This window comes from Phragmites australis, chromosome 9 (genome assembly GCF_958298935.1).
Source record: "Phragmites australis chromosome 9, lpPhrAust1.1, whole genome shotgun sequence".
In the NCBI taxonomy this organism is placed as follows: domain Eukaryota; kingdom Viridiplantae; phylum Streptophyta; class Magnoliopsida; order Poales; family Poaceae; genus Phragmites; species Phragmites australis.
In genome coordinates this window covers 8,337,187-8,363,696 of record NC_084929.1, presented here as the reverse complement: position 1 = coordinate 8,363,696, position 26,510 = coordinate 8,337,187, and the positions used below count along the sequence as shown (strand labels likewise).

General features: G+C 42.1%; 1 protein-coding gene across 1 annotated transcript; it reads left to right on the top strand.

The window, feature by feature from the left end:
• The first annotated feature begins 325 nt into the window (after positions 1-325).
• On the top strand, positions 326-6,119 carry LOC133927974 (uncharacterized). The gene is made up of 3 exons (XM_062374286.1): positions 326-693; positions 5,974-5,988; positions 6,090-6,119. Exons 1-3 carry the CDS (start codon positions 364-366, stop codon positions 6,117-6,119), a joined length of 375 nt encoding a protein of 124 aa, XP_062230270.1. The 5' UTR covers positions 326-363.
• The last annotated feature ends 20,391 nt before the right edge of the window (positions 6,120-26,510 follow it).

Here is a 26,510-nt window from a genome sequence, read left to right as displayed (position 1 = left end):
GGTCAGGTCAGGTCAGCTCAGGTCAGGTCGTCCATGCCTGTACGGTGTCACATGCCTCCGAGAACAAAGCGCAGTTTCCCGAAGCGCACACCAATCCAAGAACACTCCCAGCACCGGGCACAGCCTACTGCTTCAGGGGTGAAACCGTCATTTGGCTCGGTTGTCGCTCCCGGTGACCAGACCCGAACGAGATCGCACGGCTGCAGTGATCTTGGTCCGTGATCCGACGGCCCGCGTTGGCCTTATCCAGTCACTTAGCATGTCGCCCGTGGCAGTATAAAGCGCGACCCCCTCACCGGGCACCGCCACGCAAGCCACTTCCCTGCCCCACTCGATCAGCAGCCGCGTTGAGCCGGAGAAGGAATGGAAGCGGCGGAGGTGGCGGCGGTGGTCGGGAAGGTGGCGGAGCGCCTGGACGCGGAGGACTACGACGACCACGAGGGCATCACGGAGGAGTCCGTCGCTGAGGTCATGAGCTGGCTCGAGCTCGAGATCAACCTCGCCGCCGGGGCCGCCGTACTCGCTCTGCCGCCGCTGGCGGCGGCAGGTGGGTGCGTGACGGTGAGCGGGAACAAGGAGAGCTGCGGGTCGTCGCTCTCGAGGCCGGCGTCGACGGTGATGGCCACGGTGGACGGGCGGGCGGGCGCGCCGGCTCCACCGGCGGTGCCGTGGCCGTTTCCGGAGGCGGCGGCGGCGGGGGAGGGGGAGGGGGAGGGGGAGGAGGACGACGACGACGATGACGAGTGGGTTTCGCAGGTGCTGACAGATGGGCCCGCGGGGGAGGGGCCGTGCGGCAACCAGTAGCAGTGCAGTGCGTGTAGCGTAGGACGGGAGCGCGCAGGAGTAGGTAGGTGTTCTTGGTCCGCAGTAATGAGTTTGGTTCCTAGTGCGTAGTGACTGACTGGTGGGGCCATCTTTCATATGCATTGGGTAGCAATGCAGCAGTAGGAACCTCTTTTGTCGGTGTGCAAAAACGAAGTGGACTTCGGTTTCTGTTGCAACGTGCAAATGTGGTGCTGACTGGGAAGTGAGCAAGTGTGGATCTTTTTCTTTCGAAACATTTGTTATACCTTTTGAATCATTAAAAATATAAGCACATGCTAATCTTAATTAAAACTACTGACATTCAAAGCAAAAGTAACAAATTTAACGCTATATTTGCAGCAAGTCACTACTCTTGGCTGCTAGGTGATATTGTGCCATATGCACGCAGAAGCAGGGCGTCCGATCTTCTTGACTGGAATCTACATACATGGTGAAACCCGACTAAGCGGATGAGAACTCATAGAACCACACACTACGATAGGTTTGTAAGAATCTAAACCCTATATAAGAATAAGAATAATTGTTGCGAGTATTGTCGTTGTTGGGAACAGGTAAGCTATTCTAGTTTTTTTTTTAAATTACCATAAATACCTAGAAAATCATACAAGTAGGAGATTATAGATTTATTTTTTGATGTGCAATGCAGAAGAAAAGTTAAAGTAGACCGATCTAACATCGTGCTTGTCAAACTCCTTGAACAACTTTTCGATCAGATCTGCAACTAGCCCCACGTAGGTGGTCACGTTCCTCGACCAACTTCGAGTAGGTGATCGTACTCATCGACCAGTTTCGAGTGGGTAGCGTGCTCCTTGACCAGTTTCTCGATCAACCACGGAGCAGATTTGCCGCGTTCTCGACTAGCTCCGAGTGGTCGCGTCACGCTTCGCGACTAGCGTCAAGAAAATATATCGACCAACCGAGTAAGTCCTCGCGATTAGCGTCAAGAAAGTATATCGACCAACCGAGTAAGTCCTCGACCAATCGAACGATATTGTTAAGATCTACACGCTGAGAAGATCAGCGCCGCAATAGCAGCAACACCTCTACAGTATCCACAAGTACTGGGTGGAATCACCGAGCGTCGATGTGCTAACACCACACGCGTAGCTAGGTTTTAGGAGATCGCGTGGAGAGTTACGGCAAAGATTTCAGAGTGGCTTTACCTCTTCATGCCCCACCCCACGCCTCTCCTTATAAAGACCCCACACCTCTCCTTATAAAGAGCTCGCTAATAGGCTCCCACGTTGGAAGCTATTTATGACTCAAACACCTCATGGATTACAATCCAATCAAACTCATATATGAATCCAATTCGTATGTTTTGTTCAAATCCATTAAGTGTGTGACCCGTTAGGTACATGTACAAACGGCTACGACACGAAAACTTTTTTCAAACCAAAATCAATAGTGATCCCTAACAGGATATGTTAACTTTCGAGTATACACAAAGATCATATTGACTGAATCTTGATACACATATACACTGATCTCTTTGTTTCACGATTCCAGTCGAGCTTAAGGTGAGATATGTGCCACCCTTGTGATAGCTCGACCATTCACTCGATCAAATAGTGGATTCATCATGATTAACTCTATAATCATATTAGCATGGTCATATATTTTCTTAATCCAACTAGCTCGAGAGGCCTAGAGATACCTCTCCCGTTATCAAGGAGGGGCAAATTCTATTTTGATCGCTCACACGCTACGACATGTTTTATGACAAACCTGAAATCTACCTTTATGATTATCCAGTTACGGAGTAGCATTTGGTGGCTCCAAAGTATGTCACTACACATCTGGAAATCAATGACGATCTCAGGTCTGAGGATCCTGCGGGTACACCATTTTAGATAACAACTGATGATACATTATAAATAACACTCCCAGCAGTATCTCAAAGTGTGTCTATCCAACATCATGTTTTCTAACATGAATGTCGATATTACTGATTCGGTATCTCTATACTTATGATATATGAAACGTGACCATAAATCAATACATGTGCTAGTCTTATGAATCATCATGATGATATATGATCAGGGATCAAGTTAGAATAACATCATGATATAAACAAAGAGTTTCATAAACAAGTCACATACTTGTTAATCAATATAAATGATAGTTATTGTTGGAATAACATACTATTAAGAAGTTCAAGAACATAGACGTATGATACAATTATCTCTATGATTGTTTCTAGAGCATATCAACTTTAATCTCCTAATTGCACTAGAGTCAATTATGTAAGTATCTAATACCCATAGCTCTCACATGCACCTCATGCTTGGGCCGTGGGAGTGGATTTATCAACGGATCAAAAATATTCAAATCCGTGTGCACCTTACATATCTTGACGTCACCTCGATCTAAAATCTCTTGAATGAGGTGATACCGCCGAAGTATGTGCTTGGATTTCTGATGTGACCTAGGTTCTTTGGTTTGTGCAATGGCTCTATTATTATCTATTATTATCACAATAGAGATCTATTGGATTAGAAGCATTAGGAACCACACCTAACTTAGAAACAAATTTTCTGATCCAAACAGTCTCCTTTGCAGCTTCTAAAGCTGCGATATACTCGACCTTCATCGTGGAATCGGTCATCGTTTCTTGCTTGGAACTCTTCCAACTCACTGCTCCTCCATTGAGGCAGAACACAAAACTAGATTGTGATCTCGAATTGTTCTTGTCAGTTTGAAAGCTAGCATCGGTGTAACTATTTACAACGAGCTTCTCCCCACCTCCATAGACTAGGAACATATCCATAGTTCTTCTTAAGTACTTAAGGATATTCTTTACAGTTACCTAGTGACCTTCACCCGGGTTTGATTGGTATCTACTTGCAACACTTAGAGCATATGAGACATTGGGGCATGTACAAAGCATGACATACATGATGGACCCGATAGCGGAAGCATGCGGGATCGCACTCATCCTCTCAAGCTCATCAGTGGTCGAAGGACACTGACTCTTGCTGAGAGTGATGCCATATGACATTGAAAAGAAACCTTTCTTGGAATCCTGCATATTGAACCTTTTCAATACCTTGTCGATGTATGTACTCTAGCTTAATCCAATCAGCCTTCTCGACCTATCTCTATAGATCTTTATACCCAATATGTATGCTGCCTCTCCTAGATCTTTCATTTGAGAAACTCTTTCACAATGAAGATTTGATAGCATCAAACATTGGAAAATCATTCCCGATCAATAATATGTCATCTACATATAAGACCAGAAAGATAAGTGTGCTACCACTAGCCTTTTTATAAACTTAAGGCTCTTCGTCATTTTTTATTAAACCAAACCATTTAACCACTTTATCAAAACGAAGATTCCAACTTCGAGAAGCTTGCTTCAGCCTATAGATGGAATTTTATAGCTTGCATATCTTCTTAGAATTTTTCGGATCGACAAGACCTTCAAGCCGTGTCATGTACACATCCACATTTATGTTTCCATGCAGTGGTGTGTGCTGTTAGCCCTAATGGTGATTCTAGCCGGTAAGGGCAAGTCGCATGCGTGGCCAGGTGGGAGATCAAGCTAATCTTTTGACCATATGGTTTCATCGATCACATCTCATCTGACCCCTATTTCACCAAACCGTGCATCGACCGATCTATCATATGAACCAATCACAAGAATAATAATAGATCCAATCTATTACTACCACATATTGAAAGTGCATCTAGGCACTCTAAGTGGGTTTTAGCTTATTGATGACAAACGATTAAGGGACTAATGGTTTGTTGAGTTTATGAACATGTTTTAAATCCCATTGGTTAAGATAAAGAGTTGTTGACGTCCCTCAAAAAGAAAAATGAAGCAATGTAGTTACTCCATAGGTTTAATTTATTTTATTTTGAATTTGAGTTAAGGATAGCTGTATTATCAAGAGGGATGCATGTTCATAGTCTTGAAGATGTCTCAGTGCTCAAAATATCCTTTTAGGACCAAAAGATGAGAAACACAATCACTCACAGACACCGGAAAATAGTTTTTATTGTCTGAGCCCGGAGTCTCCGGGTAGCCCGGATACTCCGGACTCTGTCCAGTTGTCCGGAGTCTCCGAGTGAGACTCTGCTAGAGAGTCTCGGTTTGAGTCAAAGAAACTCAATCCGGAGTCTCCGGGTTGGCCGGATACTCAAGGGTTCTATTAGTGGATGGAGCCTCCGAGTGAGACTCCGTCAGCGAGTCTCGGGTAAAGCCATGTGTGCTCAACCCAGAGTCTCCGGGTTGGCCCAGATACTCTGGTATTCTGGTTGCAGCCGGCTCCGAGTGAGACTCTGCCAACGAGTCTCGGGTAAGGCCTTATGTGCTTAACCCGGAGTCTCCGGTTTAGCATAGATACTCTAGTGTTCTGTTCGTGGCCGGAGTCTCCGAGTACGACTCCGCAAGAGAGTCTCAGGTAGGCCTTAAGTGTGTTACTCGGAGTCTCCGGGTTGGCCCGGATACTCCGGGTCCTGATGTGTCCGGACCCTCCAGGGAGGCTCCGGACAGTGAATTTTGCCTAAGTCCTCGTGTGTTACCCAGAGTCTTTGGGTGAATCTGGATACTCCAGTGTCAGTTCAAAATAGACTGTAACGGCTAGATTTTTGAAGTGAGCTATATATACCCCTCACCCCCTTTGTTGGGGAGCTGCTGAACCAACTCGTGGACACATACTTCCAAAGCCATTAAATAGCCTCCCTAACTCATCTAGAGCTCAAATTTGTGCAAGATTTGGAGATTAGGGTTTGGGGAGTGAGATTGAGTGCTAGAAAGCAAAAAATCCATTTTTTAGCACTTGAGGTCATCAACGAGCTTTTGATTCGCAATCTTTTCTCTTGGAGCTGTAAGCTCCTAGACGATAAGGCGTCACCCGGAGAGCATCCAAATTTGTGGAGTGTCGCGGGAAATTTGTGTTACCCTCGTTGAATTGAGTAAGAACCCTCTCTTGATCTTTGTGGTCGCTTGGGAGAGGAAACGGTTGGAAAATACCTGGCTCTTTGTGAGCTCCTCAACGGAGACGTAGGCACGTCTTTGTGAAGTGGCTGAACTTCGGGAACAAATTTTGTCAGTTTCATTTTGTTGCACATTAACTTGCTTTAGTTAATATTTAGGGATTTTTCCCGATCTACTTGTTAGTGTGCTTGTGACTGCAGGTTGTTGGTGATAAGGTACTTAGACTTCCTCTAGAACCTGCGGTAACCCCTGGAATCACTTAGATTTACTCAACAGTTTTTCAGTTTCGTTTTCCTGTATAATTCGGAGTATGCAGATAAGGCCGAAGTATCTGGGTTCTGTATAACCCGGAGTCTCCGGATTAACCCAGAGTATCCGGATCCAGTTATCCGCTATCAAGTTTTTAAATTGCATGGATCACCTATTTACCCCCCTTTAGGCGACATCTCGTACATTTCACATATCACATATATGTGACCGATCCAGATCAAAAACTATGAACCTGACTCTGATACCACTTTTGGGGAACGGGTAGGCTACACTAGCCTAAAACAATTTTTTTTACCGTATACACCAAGGAAACCATGCAAGTAGGAGATCATAGATCGCTACCACTTGATGTCCAGTGTACTGGAAGAAGAGCTGGAGTAGATCAATTCAACATCATGCGCGTTAAACTCCTCTGAGAGGACTAGGCCCGATCTTCCATTAGGTAATGGTAAGTCGATTGGTGGAGACTCGACGTTGACGATCCAAGACTTCCAATCAGGACAGAACGCAACCCTTGCAATCGCTACACCACTGCTCTGTTGGTTATCAACCATGCGCGGCACGATTGACCTCGCCAAGAAGGCTAATTTCTGCAAGTGAATCGAGAACACAAGTAAGAACACGGAAGAACACAATATGAAATTGCAAATATGATTAAGATCACGAGTTGGGGTTTCACAAACCGAACGATGCTGAAACTGTTCAATGACAGATTAATCTAAACAAAACCCAAAAAGTCTATGACAACGGCTGCTTAGATATATGAAGAGGGGCGTACTAGGGTTTTGGGCGACCAGGGGGTGTCCACAACTTGGGTTTAGACCCGAACACGTTTACAAGGCCCGATATGGCCCAAAATTATGACACAACATATTATTTTGACGATAGAAAATAATCCACCGTGAATCTGGAGCTGGACCAGTACCAAACAAAGCTATCGTCCTTAGCTTTCCAACGCATCAAAGAACACCTTATTTGGACTCCATATGAAGAAGTTATGGCCGTTTTAGTGCGGCAGTGCCTGCTGAATTCGAACCGAGTTCCAACTCCAACTTGAAGTTGGCTTGAGTGCTGTCCGACTTGGCTATTCCATAGGTGCTTCTCCCATATTCCTGAGCATAAAAAATTCACAAAAATTGAGTAGCATTCCATCCTTATAATTAGTAGTATGGACAGTGAGTAACGAATTCACCTCATGAGTTAAACGACGTGCACGAGCCCGTGTAATCGGTCCTTGTAATGGATCAATCACCGGAGGATCACATGTAGCATGTGTATCTAAATGAGTGATGTCCTCATCACCCCCCCCCCCCCTCTTGAATTGGAGTCTTCCTCGACGCAACCTCATCTTCCTCTCCAACATATGGTTTTAAATCTGAAATGTTAAATGTGGTACTAACCCCAAAATCTGCAGGCAACTCAAGCTTATATGCATTATCATTAATCTTCTCAAGAACTTTAAAAGGACCATCAACTCGAGGCATCAATTTAGATTTTCTCAACTCAGAAAATCAATCTTTACGCAAGTGTAAACCAAACAAAATCACCAGGTTCAAAAGTTAAATGTTTTCTACCCTGGCTACCATAAGCTCTATAATTCTCATTCATTTTTTTCAATATTTTCTTTAGTTGTTTCATGCATCTTTAGAATAAATTCAGCACATTGTGTAGCATCCAAATTCAGAGTTTCAGAAGGAGGTAAAGGTAGTAAACCAATAGGAGCACGGGGATTGAAACCATACACTACCTGATACGGACTTACCTTGGTGGTGGAGTGGACGGATCTGTTGTAAGAGAACTCAATATGAGGCAAACATTCTTCACAAATCTTCAAATTCTTCTTTAAAATAGCCCGCAATATAGTAGACAATGTGCGATTAACAACCTCTGTGTATCCATCAGTTTGGGGATGACATGTAGTAGAGAACAGCAGCTTCATCCCCAATTTATTCCATAATGTCCTCCAAAAATGACTCAAAAACTTTGCATCACGATCAGAGACAATGGTATTTGGCACTCCATGTAAGCGTATAATCTCCCTGAAAAATAAATCAGCTATGTGTGTAGCATCATCACTCTATGACAAGGTATAAAATGTGCCATTTTAGAAAAACGATCCACCACTACAAATATACTATCCCCCCCTCTTTGTCCTAAGAAATTCTAAAATAAAGTCCATAGAAATATCCTTGCAAGGTACACTAGAAACAGGAAGAGGCATATAAAGATCATGTGGATTCAAGCGAGACTTAGCTTTATTGCAAGTAGTGCAGTGTGACACGTAGCACTCGACATCGTGTCTCATCTTTGGCCAAAAGAAATGAGTGGCCAGCACATCTTCAGTTTTCTTCACTCCAAAATGTCCCATCAAACCTCCTCTATGCGCCTCCTGTAAAAACAAAAGACGAACGGAGCTAGCTGGAACGTATAGCTTATTAGCGCGATAAAGCAGTCCATCATTCATCACATACTTATTCCAAGTTCTCCATTCTTTACAATTTTGAAAAGCATCTTTAAAGTCGGAATCAATTGCATACAACCCTTTTATTGTTTCTAAACCAAAGATTTTGTGATCTAGTTGGGACAACATGGTGTAACATCTAGATAATGCATCCGCAATGACATTGTCTTTACCTTTCTTGTGTTTAATTATGTATGAAAAAGATTCTATTAACTCAACCCATTTAGCATGTCGTTTATTCAGTTTAGCTTGACTTCTAATGTGCTTCAAAGATTCATGATCAGAATGAACAATAAACTACTTAGGCCAAAGATAGTGTTGCTATGTTTCTAAAACTCGAACTAAAGCATACAACTCCTTATCATAAGTCGAATAATTCAGAGATGGCCCATTAATTTTCTCACTAAAGTAAGCAACGGGTTTAGCTTCTTCAAGTAACACTCCTTCAATTCCAATTCCGCTAGCATCACATTCTAACTCAAAAGTCTTACCAAAGTCCGGAAGTTGGAGTAGAGGTGCATGTGTAAGCTTATTTTTCAGCGTGTTAAAAGCTTCTTCTTGTGCTGGACCCCAAAGGAATGGAACACCTTTTTTGTCAACTCATTAAGGGGCGCAGCAATGGTGCTGAAATCTCTCACAAAACGCCGATAAAACCCTGCAAGACCATGAAAACTTCTTACCTGTGTAATAGTCTTCAGGGTCGGCCAGCTCTTGATGGCTTCAATTTTCGATTTATCCACTTCAATTCCCTGTGGAGTAACAACATAGTCAAGAAAACCAACTCGATCGGTGCAAAAGGTGCACTTCTCAAGATTAGCAAACAAACGTGCCTCTCGTAAAGCATAAAAAACAGCATGTAGATGATCAATATGTTGTGTATGTGACTTGCTATAGATCAAGATGTCATCGAAATAAACCACCACAAATTTACCAATGAAAGCACGTAGAACCTCATTCATCAATCTCATAAACGTGCTAGGTGCATTAGTTAAACCAAAAGGCATCACTAACCACTCATATAAACCAAACTTTGTTTTAAAAGCAGTTTTCCATTCATCTCCCAATTTCATTCTTATTTGGTGGTAACCACTACGCAAGTCAATCTTTGTGAACATAATAGAACCACTTAACTCATCAAGCATGTCATCTAGCTCAGGGATAGGATGACGATATCTTATGGTAATGTTATTAATGGCTCTACAATCAACAAACATGCGCCAACTACCGTCTTTTTAGGAACCAAAAGAACAGGAATAGCACAAGGACTAAGGCTTTCTCGTACATACCCACGGTCCAAAAGGTCTTGGACTTGCCGCTGAATTTCCTTAGTCTCCTCCGGATTGGTCCTATATGCTGCACGGTTTGGCAAAGTCGCTCCCGGGATCAAATCAATTTGGTGCTCGATTCCTCTCAAAGGTGGTAGCCCCGGGGGTATCTCGGTTGGAAACACATCCTTATACTCCTGCAAAAGGTTAGTGATAGCAGAAGGCAAAGAGGAAGGTATATCATCAAGTGAAAATAAAGCCTCTTTGCATACCAAAGAGTAGCAAGGAACATCATTGTTAACAATTTCAGCAAGGTCTGATTTTGTAACAAGTATAACACCACCTTTTAATTTAATGCCTGTGGAACTAGAAGAAGGTGTTGGTTGCTCTTTCTTTGGTGGCAAAAAATGTTTAGCTACTTGCTGATTTTCAGATTGTAAATCTTGCTCTCTCTTCGCATTTCAGCTATCGCTTTATCATATTGCACAATCTCACTCGGTGTTAAAGGAAGCAAGGTTATTTTCTTTCCTTTGTGCATAAGTGTGTATTTATTACTTCTACCATGGTGTGTAGCATTAGTATCAAACTCCTAAGGATGGCCTAACAAAAGGGAAGATGCTTGCATAGGCATGACATCACAATCTGCATAATCATGGTAGGAACCAATGGAAAAATGAACACGAACAGTGTGTGTTACCTTCGCCTTACCACTGTTGTTGAGCCATTGAATGTGATATGGACGAGGGTGTGCGCGAGTGGCCAAGCCAAGCTTCTTGACAAAATCTGAACTCACCAAGTTATTGCAACTCCCACCATCAATTATAACTCGAACACGGTAGTCCTTGACAATGAGAAACATCTGAAACAAATTATGGCATTGAAGCTGCTCCGCTTGCTCCATTTGAGCACTCAAAACCCGTTGTACAACAAATGTTCTATTTTTGTAGTCCTTAGTGGCAGCGGCACCTAAAATCTCATCACCATCGCTATCGGTCTCATGATCACCTGCAAGGTTAGCTTGAAGCACAAATTCATCCTCAACATCACTAGTACTGATGTACCCACCATCATCGGTTGCAACGTAAGCGCATTGACTGGGGAAATCCTTCATGACATGGGTCATGCACTTGCAACGGCGGCACACAATACTCGTTGAACTACTCATGGAGCCAGTTGAAGGAGTGGTCTTCGTCGCTGGTTGCTGCACAGAAATAGATTTGCTCACCTCAGTTGTATGTGGTGCTGGTGGTGATGGTGCTGTTGTACGCTCCCTATTATCGGAGGGGGTAGCAAACCGTGCCGGAGCGAACGAGGCTAATTCTGCTTTGCCCGATTGCGATCTGGAGGAAAACGAACTCCCAATGTTCCACGACTTTGGCTCACGTCCCTGCAATTCTTTCTCGGCCAACATAGCAAGATGGAACAACGTATCCATGGTATTATAATCTCTATAATCAACTAAGTCCTAAATCTCACGTCTTAACCCCGAATAAAAACAAATCATTGTATCCTCATCATTTTCTTGTATACCATAGCGAAGGACAACAATGTGTAGTTCATTATAGTATTCATTAACAGATCGACTACCTTGATTGAAGCACTACAATTTCTTTTTTAAATCTCGTTTGTACTCAGGGGGTATAAATCTACTACGCATGGCATGCTTTAATCTCTCCCAAGTAGTAGGTTCTAATCCAGCATTTACCAACCCATTCCATCAAATAATTGCATAATTAGTGAACTCACTAGTGGCTTGTCTAACTCTATGTATATCAGGAACCATGCGAGAATTAAACTTATGCTCAACCATCATTTCCCAATCTAAATAAGCATCAGCATCATATGAACCAGCAAAAGAGGGTATCTTAAACTTGACCTTAGCGTAGTGATCATCATTACCTCCCATGCGGTGGTTACGGTTGTTGTTATTGTTGTTCGGCCGGCACTGAAGTTGTGCCCTCCAATCTTGTCCCACAAAAACACCAGCAACATCATCTTCATGTCCAGCATTGGGATCATCATTGTCAAAAGCATCTTCTTCCTGTGGATCCCGCAACTCAATGTCGTTCACCCGTGTGACTAGATTAGCAATGCTTGATCTCATGTCGTTCATCCTTGTGACAATGTCGTTCAATGTTTGATTCTGTCTTGCCATCATGTCGTTCAACGCTTGATTCTGTTGCTGAATGAGGGTGTTAAGTTCTCCCTTAGAGACACAGTCTTTGAAATCCGTCGGATTATCTGCCATGGTTAGTAGAAAGCAAAGGACAAAACAAAATTATCCCTATCACTATTAGGCAGTGGAATCACACACACTCAAGCATCTTACCACACTCTTACAAGTGTTCTTACCAACACAGCAGGTGGAACAATCAGCGGCTGCTTCTTGATAACTTGTCGAGCGAGGGTATGATTGCAAGAGAGGACTTGTTCTAATCAAGAGAAAGTGTAGCTTGGCACGGAACAATATGATAGCAAGGAGTAGCAAAAATCGTAATCAGATTAGCAAAGCTGAATAAATGTCCAAAATAGTTATCATTGCTGGTCTCTAGCGTGTCTCTAGACCTAGCACAACAAGCTGAAAGAAAGGACCAAGCACAAAGAACACAGTGTGCTACCACACTCTGATTGCCTTTAGTATTTCTGATTTTTACCACAATATTTTTTCTCTATTTTTTTTGCACACTTTCTTTTCCAGATGTTGTAGCACACACTTATAAAGGGTCTAAAAAAAGTTAGGCACAAAATTTGGAAGCAAGCAAAGCCAAAACAGATCACAAAGCGGTAGACAGTAGGATGTGAAAAATGGGTGCTGAAAATTCCGAGCCCCGAAAGATGGTCTAAACAGTCAAATTTGGGGGTAAAACAGGGCAACAAGTCAAAGACGAGTTGCTTTTTTCACGTCAGGCTCGAAATTAGCTTTCCAACAGCATATAAAACATCCTAATCTGAGTTCGTATGTAAAAGTTATGCCCGATTTAGTGAACAGTGCTCAAACTAGGATTTCTGCGCACTTATTTTCATCTATCGGTTTAGGGCAAAAGCTTCCCTATCAACCGAACACAGGACACGGCTAAGTAACTCTGCTTAGTGATGTAAACACACCTAGGGCAAAGCTTCCCTGGGCTATGGATGATAACAGCAGCGGAAAATTAGAGCAAAGCTTCCCTACTCAATCGGTAAGCCCACGAAATTAGGGCAAGCAAGCAATCAGATCGCCAGATGAAAAAGGAGGGCTGATGAGGACATCACTCCCTCGGATACATACAATGATCCTCCATTGAACTTTCAAGGTCCAATCACAAGAGCTCGCGCACGACAATTAAATTTAGAGGTGAGCTCGTTCCTAAGCAACTCTTTATATAATTTTGAGAATAGATTACTACCTAATGATTATGTGTTGTTTAGGAATCATGGAGAGGACAAGGAAACACATAGAGGAAGGCTTGGAGGCGTGGAGGAGCAGCTAGGACGTCCAACAACAGCAGGAGGTCCAGTCCAACTCGAGTCCGAATCAGCCTCGGCCTCCAGGACCAGCGAGCAATAAAACGGACGCCCAGGACGCATCCGGACTTCGTTTTCGACGATTCACATATGGTTGGAAAGATAATTTCATAAGGAAACCAATGGCGTTGGTTTGAGGTCCAAATTCCTTCTGAGTCAACGGGAAACGTCGAAACAAGTCAGCGTCCAGAATCTGTCCCGGTGCTGCGTCACCGTTTTTGGTCCGTTGGGCCATGTATCGTGTTGGAGTCCATTAGGGACGCGTCTAGGGGTCCTTGGCTGACCCTAATCCTTTATATACAGTAGCCGTCGCCCTAATTAGGGTTGGGTTTTGCTTAGATTATTCTGTCAAGAACAGTTTCGCCGTTTCGTCGGTTTGTGAGACCCCAACTCGTGAGATTAATCATTCATCTGCAATTTGGTTGCATTCTTCCTTGTTCTTGCTTGTGTTCTTCGATTCGCAGGCAAGGATTTTAGCCTTCTTGGCGAGGTCAACCGTGCAACGCCGGTTGATAACCAGAGGAGACGTGGTGCTGCGATTGCGGGGTTTCGGATCGTGTTGTTCGGAAGCCGGATCGACTTGTGTCTCGTTTCCACCAAATCGAGAGTTACCAGAACCTTTCGGAAGATCGGGAACCCTTGTTCATATTAAGGGCTGCGGTGGCAGGGTGAGTGATACAACACGGCTTGCGACCTATCTAGGGCTAGCATGGCGAGAATTAACATAAGGCGGTTCGTGAGGGCAAATCAAGTGATGTAGTGGCTCGACTTGTTGGTGGGAGTGGGGGTGGTGGGAGAGCGGCGCGACAAATAGCATGGGCGTTGAACTAAGACCAAGAACACTACTTTAGACCAGCAACAAGACTCGACCACGATGGACATAAACTCAACACCACGACACCAAAAATGAAACTACAAGGCCCAAAGGGTTGTAGGATAGCAGACAAGGGAAATATTTTTGGCTTTTTGTAGAATCTAGGTGATGAAAACAGAACTAATCTAAGGGAAAAATGAAATTACCTAGCGGGCAACCTGAAAATTTGATACCAGTTGATGAGAGGACTAGGCCCAATCTTCCGTTAGGTAATGATAAGTCGATTGGTGGAGACTCAACGTTGACGATCCAAGGCTTCTGATCAGGACATAACGCAACCCTTGCAATCACTACACCACTGCTCCGTTGGTTATCAACCGCGTGCGGCACGATTGACCTCGCCAAGAAGGCTAATTCCTGCAAGCGAATTGAGAACACAAGCAAGAACACGGAAGAACACAATCTGAAATTGCAAATATGATTAAGCTCACGAGTTGGGGTTTCACAAACTGAACGACGGTGAAACTGTTCAATGACAGATTAATCTAAGCAAAACCCAAAAAGTCTATGATGACAGCTACTAGATATATGAAGAGGGGCGTGCTAGGGTTTTGGGCGACCAGGGGGCGTCCACAACTTGGGCTTAGACCCAAACACGTTTACAAGGCCCGATATGGCCTAAAATTGTGACACAACACATTGTTTTGATGACACAAAATAATCACCATGAATCTGGAGCTGAGACCAGTACCAAACATCCTTAGCTTTCCAACGCATCGAAGAACACCTTATTTGGACTTCATATGAAGAAGTTATGGTCATTTTAGTGCGGCGCTGTCTGTTGAATCCGAACCGAGTTCTGACTCCGACTTGAAGTTAGCTTGAGCCCCGTCCGACTTGGCTATTCCATAGGTGCTTCTCCCATATTCCTAAGCAAAAAAAATTCACAAAAATTGAGTAGCATCCCATCCTTATAATTAGTAGTATGGACAGCGAGTAACGAATTCACCTCATGAGTTAAACGATGTGCACAAGCTTGTGTAATTGGTCCTTGTAATGGATCAATCACCGAAGGATCACTTGTAGCGTGTGTATCTAAATGAGTGATGTCCTCATCATCCTCGAATAGCTTCTCAATCAGATCTGTGACCAGCCCCGCATAGGTGGTCACGCTCCTCGATCAACTCCTAGTAGGTGGTCGTGCTCCTCGATCAATTTTGAATAGTTGATCATGCTCCTCGACCAACCACCGAGCAGATCTATCATGTCCTTGACCAACTCCTAGTGGTTACTTCACACTCTGCGACCAGCGCCGAGCAAGTATATCGACTAGTCGAGTATGTCCTCGACCAGCCGAGCAGCATCATTAAGACCTACACAGCAAGGAGATCAGCACCGCAAAAGCAGCAGTGCATCTATAGTATCCACACGTACTAGGAGGAATTACCGAGCGCCGATGTGCTAGTACTGCACGCGCGATAGGGTTTGAGGAGATCGTGTGGAGGATTGCAGCTAGGGTTTCAGAGTGGCTCTACCCCTTCACGCCCCACCCCACGCCTCTCCTATAGAGAGCTCGCTAGTGGGCTTCCATGTTGGAAGTCCTTTAGGACTCAAACACCTCATGGATCACAATCTAATCAAACCCATATACGAATCCAATTCTTATGTTTTGTTTCAACCCATCAAGTATGTGACCTATTAGGTTCATGTAGAGACGGCTACGACTCGAAAACCCTTTCTAAACCGAAATCAATAGTCTTCCCTAGCAGGACACGTTGACTTCCGAGTGTACACAAAGATCATATCGGCTGAACCTTGATATACACATGCACTGATCCTTTTGCTTCACGATACCAGTCGAGCTCAAGATGAGATATGTGCCACCCTTGTGATAGTTCGACCATTCACTCAATCAAGTAGTGAATTCATCATGATTAACTCTTTAATTATATTGACATGGCAATGCACTTTTTAATCCAACTACCTCAAGGGGCCCAAAGATATCTCTCCCGTTATCAAGGAGGAAAAAATCCATCTTGATCACTCACACCCCACGACATGTTTCATGACAAACCTGAAAGCTACCTTTATGAGTGCCCAGTTATGGAGTAGCATTTGGTAGCTCCAAAGTATGTCATTGCACATTCTAGAAATCAATGAAAATTTCAGGTCTAAGGATCCTACAGGTACACCATTTGAGATAATAATTGATGGTACATTATAAATAATAATCCTAGCAATATCTCAAAGTGAGTCTGTCCAACATCATATTCTCTAACATGAATTTCCACATTATTAATTTGGTATCTCTATACCTATGATCAATGAAATGTGATCATCAATCAATACATATGCTGATCTTATGAATCATCATGATGATATGTGACCAGTGATCAAATTAGAATAACATCATAATATAAACAAAGAGTTACACAAATAAGTCACATACTTGCTAATCATGTTCTCTAACATGAATATCCATATTATTGATTCGGTATCTCTATACCTATGATCCATGAAATGTGATCATCAATCAATACATGTGCTGATCTTATGAATCATCATGATGATATGTGACCAGTGATCAAATTAGAATAATATCATGATATAAACAAAGAGTTCTACAAATAAGTCACATACTTGCTAATCAATGTAAATGATAGTTATTCTTGGAATAACACATTATTCAGAAGTACATGAATATAGACGTGTGATACGATTATCTCTATGATTGGCTCTAGGGTATATCAGTTTCATAAATATGGTATGACCTGAAAGGTGGTCATGTACATAAGTTTATATAGCCCCTATGACAGTTGGGATCGACTTGAACTTGAATGTGAAATAAAATAGAAAACCTAAGTTATAATTGACACGTTGTTGTGATGATTGTGACATGATCACGATGAATCTGGCAATGGGGCTAGATGTGTTGGAAAGTTTACGAAATAAGCTTTCTAATGAGTACTTATACAACCGAAACCGATTCGTATGTGAGACTTATGCTATTTGTCTTAGGATTTGTCTGGCTGGGTCAAACCAAGTCCGAGTCGACTCTGATCTTTCTTATATTCTTTCACCATGGTTGGACCAACTTGAGTTTATGCCGAACATGAAAACTAAGGCTTTCACGGCCTTGGAAAGTTTTGGAACAGCTGAATATATGCTTTTATGCACCTTGCAAACCATGGGCTCAACATCATCAATTACAGTGTATCATTTTGAACAACCCATGCATCATGCATTCAAAAGAGCATAACTCTCTGTATTATGATCGTTTATTTTGTTGGAAAGTATATTTGATCTACTTCTTCTTCCCAAATGGAACCGGCCTCACTCTCCTCCCTCATGATGCCATCTTTAATAAATTATGTTGTTAAGTGCAACTTCAAATCTGCAAGCTTCACATTTCATTCATCGTCCTTCAAATTGTGCCAATCCTTCAAATTTGAGCGCAAAAGGTACATCCATTAGATAGTATACTATTCTCATAAAGAACATAATCTAATATATTTAGGAATATATTCATCATATTCTAAAGTTCTCGTATACGTGCCCGTTACAGTGGTCCTTTGTATACATTGGAAATACTTTTAGCTTGTGTAGAAACAATATCTCGCACACTAGGAGAGTTTAATTTTAACACAAATATCTATGAAGTAAAAGTAGAACTAGTATTAAAAAGATGAGGATCCACTACAACAAATTTTTTACTCCATGACGAATTTTCAGTGACAACAGAACATTTGATCACTATTTGAGCCCTCTTTATGACAATGTTTCAACAATTCGTCACAAAAGACCCCCAAGGCCAGTTGCCACTAGTTGCCTTGCTGGTAGTGACAAAAAGGGACAAAATCCGTCACTAAAATAATCATCATAAACACTAACAAAATCATCATAAAGCTAATAAAATAATTTCAATAGTATTTGGGGTTCATTTGAATTTGAATTTGAAATAATTTATAATTAACAAAAATACAAAAAGGCAAATAAGGTTAAAAGATCAAACTAACTATGAAAATTACTCAAAAAAATCAAAAACACATACTTTTGTAAATATTTGAATTTATTTTAATTTAAATGAGTATTCTTTGAATTTGGTTTATGTGTTAGGTTCTATAATTTTTGTAAACACATACTTTTTTGTTAGGTTCTATAATTAATGATTTCATTTATATGTTGGTGCTCTGCTATGGTGAAAGTACTCGGAAGTGGTGAACGTGATCGGGTTCTTGTACTTGATGTTCCAATTCATTGCATTGGTTGAGCTCCAACACATAAATGAAAATAACATGAGCAAATTTCATAAACCTACACTACAATTGCAAAAACTATCGTAAAACTACACTTCTTGAAAGCTATTTCACGAAACTACATAAAGTGTAGTTTTGTGATAGTTTTTGCATTTGTAGTGTAGTTTTGTGAAATTTGCTCAAATAACATTGCTTTGCTTATCATTCTTTTTTGCTTGGAGCTAGTCCACCGCACGATCACATCTCAATGGCTCAGAGCTCCCCACCCTCGAGCCAGGAACATTCTAGAACAACATGCCCCTCTCCCCTATAAAATCTCCCTCCCCGCTCCTGCTCTCCTCCCCTCCAAACCCTAGTCCTCCCGCACCGCCACTCTCGTCTCTCAGGCCTTTGACTCTCCCCTCACATATCTCTTTCTCTTAGGCATGCACCCACACGAGTGAGTGGCGTGGTGGCACGGGTGGCCGGCGGCTTGGACCCAAGCCAATGGTGGCATGAATTTGCTTAGATCCAGCCTCAGTTGTTGTTTGGATCCGTAGCACGTTGGCACGAATTTACTTAAATCCTTAGTGGGTGGCGTGGAGGGCGGATGTGATGCATGATGATGACAGGCAGCATGCGGTAAAGTGGTAATAAGGTTGGCGGGCGGTGGAGCTTCGATGAAGCCCAGAGAAAATAAGAGGTCGGATGAAGGGAGGGCCAGCGTGCTCACCGAGATGAAGGGGTGACCGAAGGGGGAGCAGGGCTATGGTGGCATGGTACGGTGAGGAGGAGATGGTCGGTAGGTGGCGGTGACGGCCGGATTCGAAGGAGGAGGGGGGGGGGTTCTCTGGGGCTTTTCTATTTTTGGCTTGTTTTTGGCTTGTTCTGAGGGGAAGGCCGAGGAGGAAAATCGGCAGTTGATCTCGGTCGCTAGTGAGCTTGGAATGACGGTGAGCACCACACGCATGATCTCCTCGCTTACTCTCCCCTTCCTTATTAGATCCGTCAACTTGGAAGCGATTAGTGCTGCGAGCGTTGATCAAAGTGCTTAGATCTGCTAGATTTGTTGTGGTTTAACCCCGAGGAAGTGACAGATTTGGTAATGTTCTATTTGGTTTGGAGAGTTCAGATCCGTAGTACACGTATATGTGTTTTTGCTTGGATCTGAACCCGGTAATGACTTGTGCTAGTTATTTAGAGCCTGTTCTTTTGTAACTTCATTGCGATCTGGTTTGGTTGACTTAGATTTGTCACTTGCAATCTAGATCCATGAGTTTGTAGGACTTAGTTCTACTTGGTAGCTGACCAGATCCCAGCTTTTTCCTAGTATACTTGTCATGAGCGTTCATGACCTACTTGTCTTTTAGTAGCTCTATGTAATGGGTTGCATTAGATTGTAGTATTTGGTCATGTGTATCTTTGTTATGTTAGATCTATTGATTTTGAGTTGATGTGTAATGTTAGATCAGTGGTAGATTTTAGTCATTATTGCTGTTGTTATCTTAGTTAGTCTATGGGATGCCAATTTAGCAACTAATTGTGCTTTTTTCTTGACCTTGTTTTAAAAATTGCTATGATGAAACACATATGGTTAAGTAACATTAGACATAATTTGATCTATTGGTTTTTATTTTGCATTCCTGTAGTTAACATTATGGTTGCTCCGTGTAATGGGTTGCATCAGATTGTAGTATTTGGTCCTGTGTTGCTTTGTCATGTTAGATCTGTTGATTTTGAGTTGCCATGTAATGTTAGATAAGTGGTAGATTTTAGTTGTTATAGCTGATGTGATCCTAAGTCTATGGGATACCAATTCTGCAACTAATTATGCCTTTTTCTTGACCCTGTTTTATAAATTGCTATGATGAAATGCGTATGGTTAAGTAACATTAGACATAATTTGATCTATTGGTTTTTATTTTGCATTCCTACTATTTCTTTTGTTGTAGATACATGAAGCAAAAACAATTGTAAAGAGGATGCAACCTCAATAGCAGCTAAATGAAGTGGAGCAGTTTAGATTGAAGAAATACCTAAGCCCCTCACAAGTGATTGGATGCATTTTCACACTGGTTTGTGGATGTTAGAAAATTTATTTTTGTTAGAGATTGTGTATACTTGTATGGATGGAAGTGTGTATGCTAATATATTGTATAACTGAGAGTTATTATATGAAATTTTTAATTTGATGTCTTCTGGTGATTTATCTATTGAGAGAATTGTTAGTTGTAACAATGTGTACAATTTTTTTTGATGAAAATGGAATAGCCAACGCCAGATCTAGCTTGGAATCTATGTCATTTGCCATGTCAAACACCCTGGCCACGTCATATCTAGCTCGACATCCATGTTATTTGCCATGTCATACTAGCTAGCTATAGACATACGTGGTGGCACCATAACCACTTCTTTATGATGATAATTGTCTAAACCATGACGATAAGTTTCGTCATAAATTAATAACAAAGCAGGATTGTCATAGAACATTATGACAAAAATAGTGATTTTTGTCACCGATTGCAATCAGAGACGCACAATTGGTGACGGTCGTATTTTCATCACCTGATCATCATAGACTCTATTTTGTGACAAAAAATTATGTAACCATGACGTTTATAGAACGTCACAAATTAGCAGATTTCTTGTAGTGGTCCACAACTTCACATATATATAGCAACATTTACAATTTCAAAGCAATATGGTTAATTTGAGTTTTAGAGTGAGCAATTTTGTATTAAAGGAGGTACACATATGATCAAAGTGAGTTGATTAACACTAATAATTTGTTGTACTCGGTTCCAATGCACCCCTTTGGCATAGTGTAGCTTCGCCCTTGTCTAGAAGTAGAACCACTCCTTTCTTTTACCTCTCTTATGAATTATGATTCCCGTCTAAGTCTTTAATGCCCAAACCTCATACGATTTGGTGATCATTGTTTTGAGCTAAAAATGAGAAAATAAACTATTAGCCACTGAACAACAACTTGTTCTACAATTCACCATCGAATAGATTCGGCTTCCTTCCACGCCATTGAATATTGAGCTTTCTTCTTTTTATGCCATCACCTCTATTAGGCAGGTTGTGGACATCTGTTAGATGTTGTAAAAAAAACATTTTACCTCTATTCCAGTATACGAGTGATTTTCCTCAAGCCACTGCGAATTACTGGCCAAATTTATGTTGCCAAGCCTATCAGAATCCGTATGTAGTGGAGGTAAATGTTCTAATTCTAGTAGTTTTTTTTACAAACCAGTTAGGTTAGCCATCAGATTTTGTTTTGAACATAGGTTAGATTTTGGATCTAGTATTTTAGAGGAACGTTAGCTGCTTGTTATGTTATATTATGTTGTTATAGATCTAGCACATATACTTATTGTCGGTTGAAATAATAGTACAATTTTTTGTTGATTGTGGGCAGGTATGTCAGGTAAATGGTATTTCAAGATTTTTTATGGGAAAATGGACATTGTTTATGGTCCACAAGAGGTAGATCTATAGGGTTTGACTTAATGGAGAAGGGCATATCTAGACCAATGGAAAATACTTTTATGGGATTGTACAGCTGGTTAATGTGGGGTTTCATAATAGATCTCGAGCAACAAGAGCTGATTGTTAGCGTTGTAGTTGACCATATAACTGAAGGTGTTTACTGGGATGTGTTTTAGCTAATTGAATCCTTGATTTGGAGGAGGTACCTAGAGCGAGCAATGGAGAGAGGTTGGCAACCAATATTGCTTGTGTAATGGAGGTACCGAGAGGGAGGTAGGGAGTTGCATGGCAAAGGTGATGTGGAGGAGGGTGACAAAATGGTGGTAAATGAGGTGGACACACCAGATGTTGGGTAGTCCTTGGCTAATCCGATGTAACCAACTAATAAGGTACATGATAGAGAATGATGTGTGCTAGGGGGTTAAGTACCCTAGTATCACACCCAGTTTTAACAGTCAAAATCAGATGCGACTTATGTGTGCTTAGGATGTTCAACACACATAAGGATGTCACAGGTGAAGTAACAAAAGCAATACTTTTATAAAATAACTATTAAACTCTTACATCAATTGGCATATATTGTCTACTAGGAAGATATCTGCAGCGGAACAGAAGCACTGGTGCCCAACAACGCCGCAGACAACCGACTGAGAGACACGCGCCTAGAATGTCACAACCTCTTCTTGATAATCTTTAACATCTTCACTCACTGAGCAGCACCACACATGTCGCATGGCATATGAAAAATAGCAAGTGTGAGCACATGACGCGCTCAACAAGTGTGAGAAATATATGACACGCAAGCTTGATTAAAGGGAATAGGCTATAACAGGTAAATTTGCATTAATGCCAACTATGCTACTGTAAAAAGACTTATAAAAGCAACCTATTTATCTATGTGAACCATCACTAAACTTCCAACTCCTAGGAATATCTCCACATGTTTCCCAACTAACTGAATTCCACATCGGGTTTCCAAACCAACCAACTTGATACCCATCACAGGTAAGCAAGAACAATCCACTGACATTTACCCTTCATAGGTAACCAACCAAATCAACTAAACCAAACCAACTAATCACGTGAGGATCCAAGTCTCTCATGACCGTGAGCACGGCTGATATATCAGGTTTTACACTCTGTAGAGGTTGTTCAGCTTTCCCCACGAGTTGTGATTTCCTTGTTGCCGTGTTGCGCAAACACTTAGCACACGCCAGTGGTGTGTCGCCCGGAGATCACTACAAGGCTGTTACAAAGCATCCACCCAACAAGAATAAGCCTGCTAAGGTTTCACCACCGTCAAAGTGGAGTCACACCACCCAGAAGCCCCCTCATTCGCCTTGTAGCTCCGAAAAGAATCACTCTTCCCTTCCACTACACCACCAGTGGCTCATTCTATGCTGAGGATCCATTAATTACTAAGCCAGGTCGTACCCATATAAGCCTCATGGATGGACGATAATTCTTGGGTTGTCACTCTACGAACCAGTCCTTAGGACACCGAGCAAACACTACCACCCACCAAAGTGTTTCACACACTTGTGCCTCACGCACCGTCATCAACCAACCTTTTGCTTGACATCTCTAATGTCCATGTTGCCACACAAGCTACCATAATTCCCACTCATAGTTGCATAGTTCATTAATCATGTTTAATCTATAACCCATCCATACCCTTGTGCAATGCTAAGCATACTACCCATAAACTACTATTGACAGCTAGGCGACCAGGAATATATGGAACATGGTACTATAAGTAAATGGGATTCAAAATTAATAGCATGCATATTTGAAATAAAGAACGCATTTGAAAACTGGGATCAAAATGTTCAAGGACACTTGTCTTTTACCCAATGCTGCCCAGTGCTGTCGAAATCTTGGTCTTGAAGTCCCTCGAACTACTTCGGAACGTTATCGACTACTCGCAAGAACTACTGACAAACAATACAAAGGAAAACACTAAGAAAAACATACCAAACTTCATCAAAACACTTTAAAAACACTATGGCTGGATTGGTATGATTTTAGAAACATTTAGACGCAAGAATTGCCGAAATCAGAGTTAAGATGAAAAGAGAACTGCTTTCGGAAGATGGATTAGACTGAAAAGGAAATGCTGATTTACTGGAACTATCCTCCTATGGGAAAAGGCTTTATTGCATAATCACAGCGTCAGGCTTGACAACATCATTGCGCAAGATTCAAGAAGTGTAGGGCAGACCAGACTTCGTTGACTAGGCTAGGGAGAATGATGTGGTGCTGACTTGGCATGCTATGCAAGTACCATCTTGGATTAAAGAAGGGATACGCTGCGATCTAGTCTTGACCACCCATGATAGATCAAATGGCCAGAGGTTGCACTTCTAGGTTAAGGATACTGCCGATAACTCTGCATAGCAGCAGCGGCTTGGGTTTCATAGGAGATGGCGATTGGGCACATGGTCACTAACATCGATGTTGGGTTTCAGTGGTGTTTCAGTGAAACGAGGGAAGCATAGCGTAAAACGCGAAAATACTAACTCAACGGTATGGTTGGTTTTGGAAGGGGTCATCCGAGGTAGCGGCAAAAGAACGATGACTACTGCTAGGTTTGGTGCTGACCGCGAACAGATACAGCAACGAAGATGCTCACGTTCCTCGAGATTGGCTATGAAATTTGAGAAACCGTCTGAAAAGTGACGTTCATATTTCTTGGGAAAACAATTCTACAGCATGGGTTTTGGTAGATCATCCCCTGAAAGGAACAACGATCAACAGAGATAAGATGGGTGATGGTTGCGACATGCTGTGGTTGGCAATCGCGTTCCTACCGTGTCGTTACACAAACGGAGATGGGCTCCTAGGGTCATGTAGAAGACTTGGTGGGACACACCGTGATGTGGTTGGTACATTCATACGGCTTTTGGATTGACGGGGAACACAAATGCAAATCCGATGCATGTGCAGAACGCGTCTAAAAGCCAGACAGCGGGCATGTTGACCTTGATCCCGGTGGTTTGGCTGCTCTACTGGCCGATCTGGTTGGTGAGGGCGTGGGAAACATCATGGGTCATGCACTGGTGAAAGGGTATGGTGATTTGACTTCTAGTTGGCCGGGAACATCGATGCCAATCAGCTACAACGTAGGTGTCTGCGATGACGACGACCGTGGCGGTGTAGATCAGGCTTTGGCCGGGTCTAGAGCTTAGCTAGGGACTTAGTATGATGGTAAAAAAATACTAAGGGTGGAGAAGAAAGGGTCCTCACCTTGCTTCGATGGTCGAGGAAGGGGGATTCACGGAGAAGACGACGAGGTAGCGCATCATGAGCGGCGGCGGCTCCGGTGAACGGCGCCGCACGGGCAGGGCAGCAACGGTGTCTAGGGTTTGGGGGTGTGGAATAGGGATAGGAGAGGGTGTGCAACTCCTATTTATAGGTCTAAGGGCGGCTGGTTGAGGGGGAGTCCAAGCCGAACATGAATCGGGTTCAAGTTCGAGTCGATTAGGATTTCCTTTTTCTTATCTCTCTATATTCCGAGCATGATATCTCCATTGTTCGGACTCCAAATTGGACATTTCTACACTCTAAATTGTAGTACTCGAAAATATCTAAACCTTTGGTAGTCATTGGAACTTCTGAAAACGCCATATTAATTTTCAAAAATATACCACAAGATAAATTGTTTGAACTCAGACTTATCTGCGCAACACTAATTTTAGGGGCCATAACTCCTAGCTCCATTATCCAAAAGGGGACTTCCATAGGTTCAAATCAAATCTCTCAACGAGACTTACAACTTTGATATTGTCAAGATTTGCATTTGAAGCTGTTTTGAACTCAAAAACTTCATGACTCAAAAACTTCATGGGAAGATGAGGCTGTCTACGACTCCGCAAAAAATTGCAGATTTTGCGGATCCTTTGTTTTGGGCCTTCTAGATGACTCGTGTGTCGGCCAATGGCTTGGGCTTGGGTAGGATTGAGTCTAATTGCACCTTAGGCATATCTAGGGTTTTAGAAAAGAAACTTTATAGAGAAATTTGAATATGGTTTGAATTTGAATTGAGGTTGGAGTGAATTTAAGAGAAACGAAAAATGAGGTTGAACAAGAATAGGAGTCGATAAGGAATTTGAATTTGGATTTGAGTAGAATTTGAGAAAGAGGAGAGATTGGCTTTAAACAAGGATTTGGATAAGATTTGAATTGAAATAGAGAAGGATCAGGTATGATCAATGATTGAATAGATGATGAATTCAAAGATTTTGTATTCCAACCATTAAGATCCTTAACTAGTTTACTACATAGTTTTGTAAAAACCTTCTCAAAATCTTTTTCACTCAAAACACTAAAGAGAAAGAAAAAGAAAAAGAACTCTAATGCATTTACCTAGCTCCTAACAAAACTTATCATGCAATGCATATAAAATAGTAATCTATATTGATTGATTAATTAAGAAAATAGGTTTTAACCTATTCTACTGGTGAAGCTATTGAATAATCTTGGAAAATTTTAAAAAGTTGTAAATTCTGAAAATCAGAGTGTTACACCTAGCAGTTGGGCTCTCAAGGATGTTGTTGCTCAATGGGCTATATCTCTTCGGACACAGTTCAAGGTTGTCAAGTCTAGCAGAAAGGAGTATGATATCAAGTGTTCAAATAAAGGTTGCCCGTAGTGAATGCACGCCTTCAAGGAGAAGTGAGTTGAATATTAGAAAGTC

Coding starts and splice junctions, on each gene's coding strand:
- LOC133927974 (XM_062374286.1), top strand. CDS start 364: ATGGAAGCGGCGGAGGTGGCGGCGGTGGTCGGGAAGGTGGCGGAGCGC.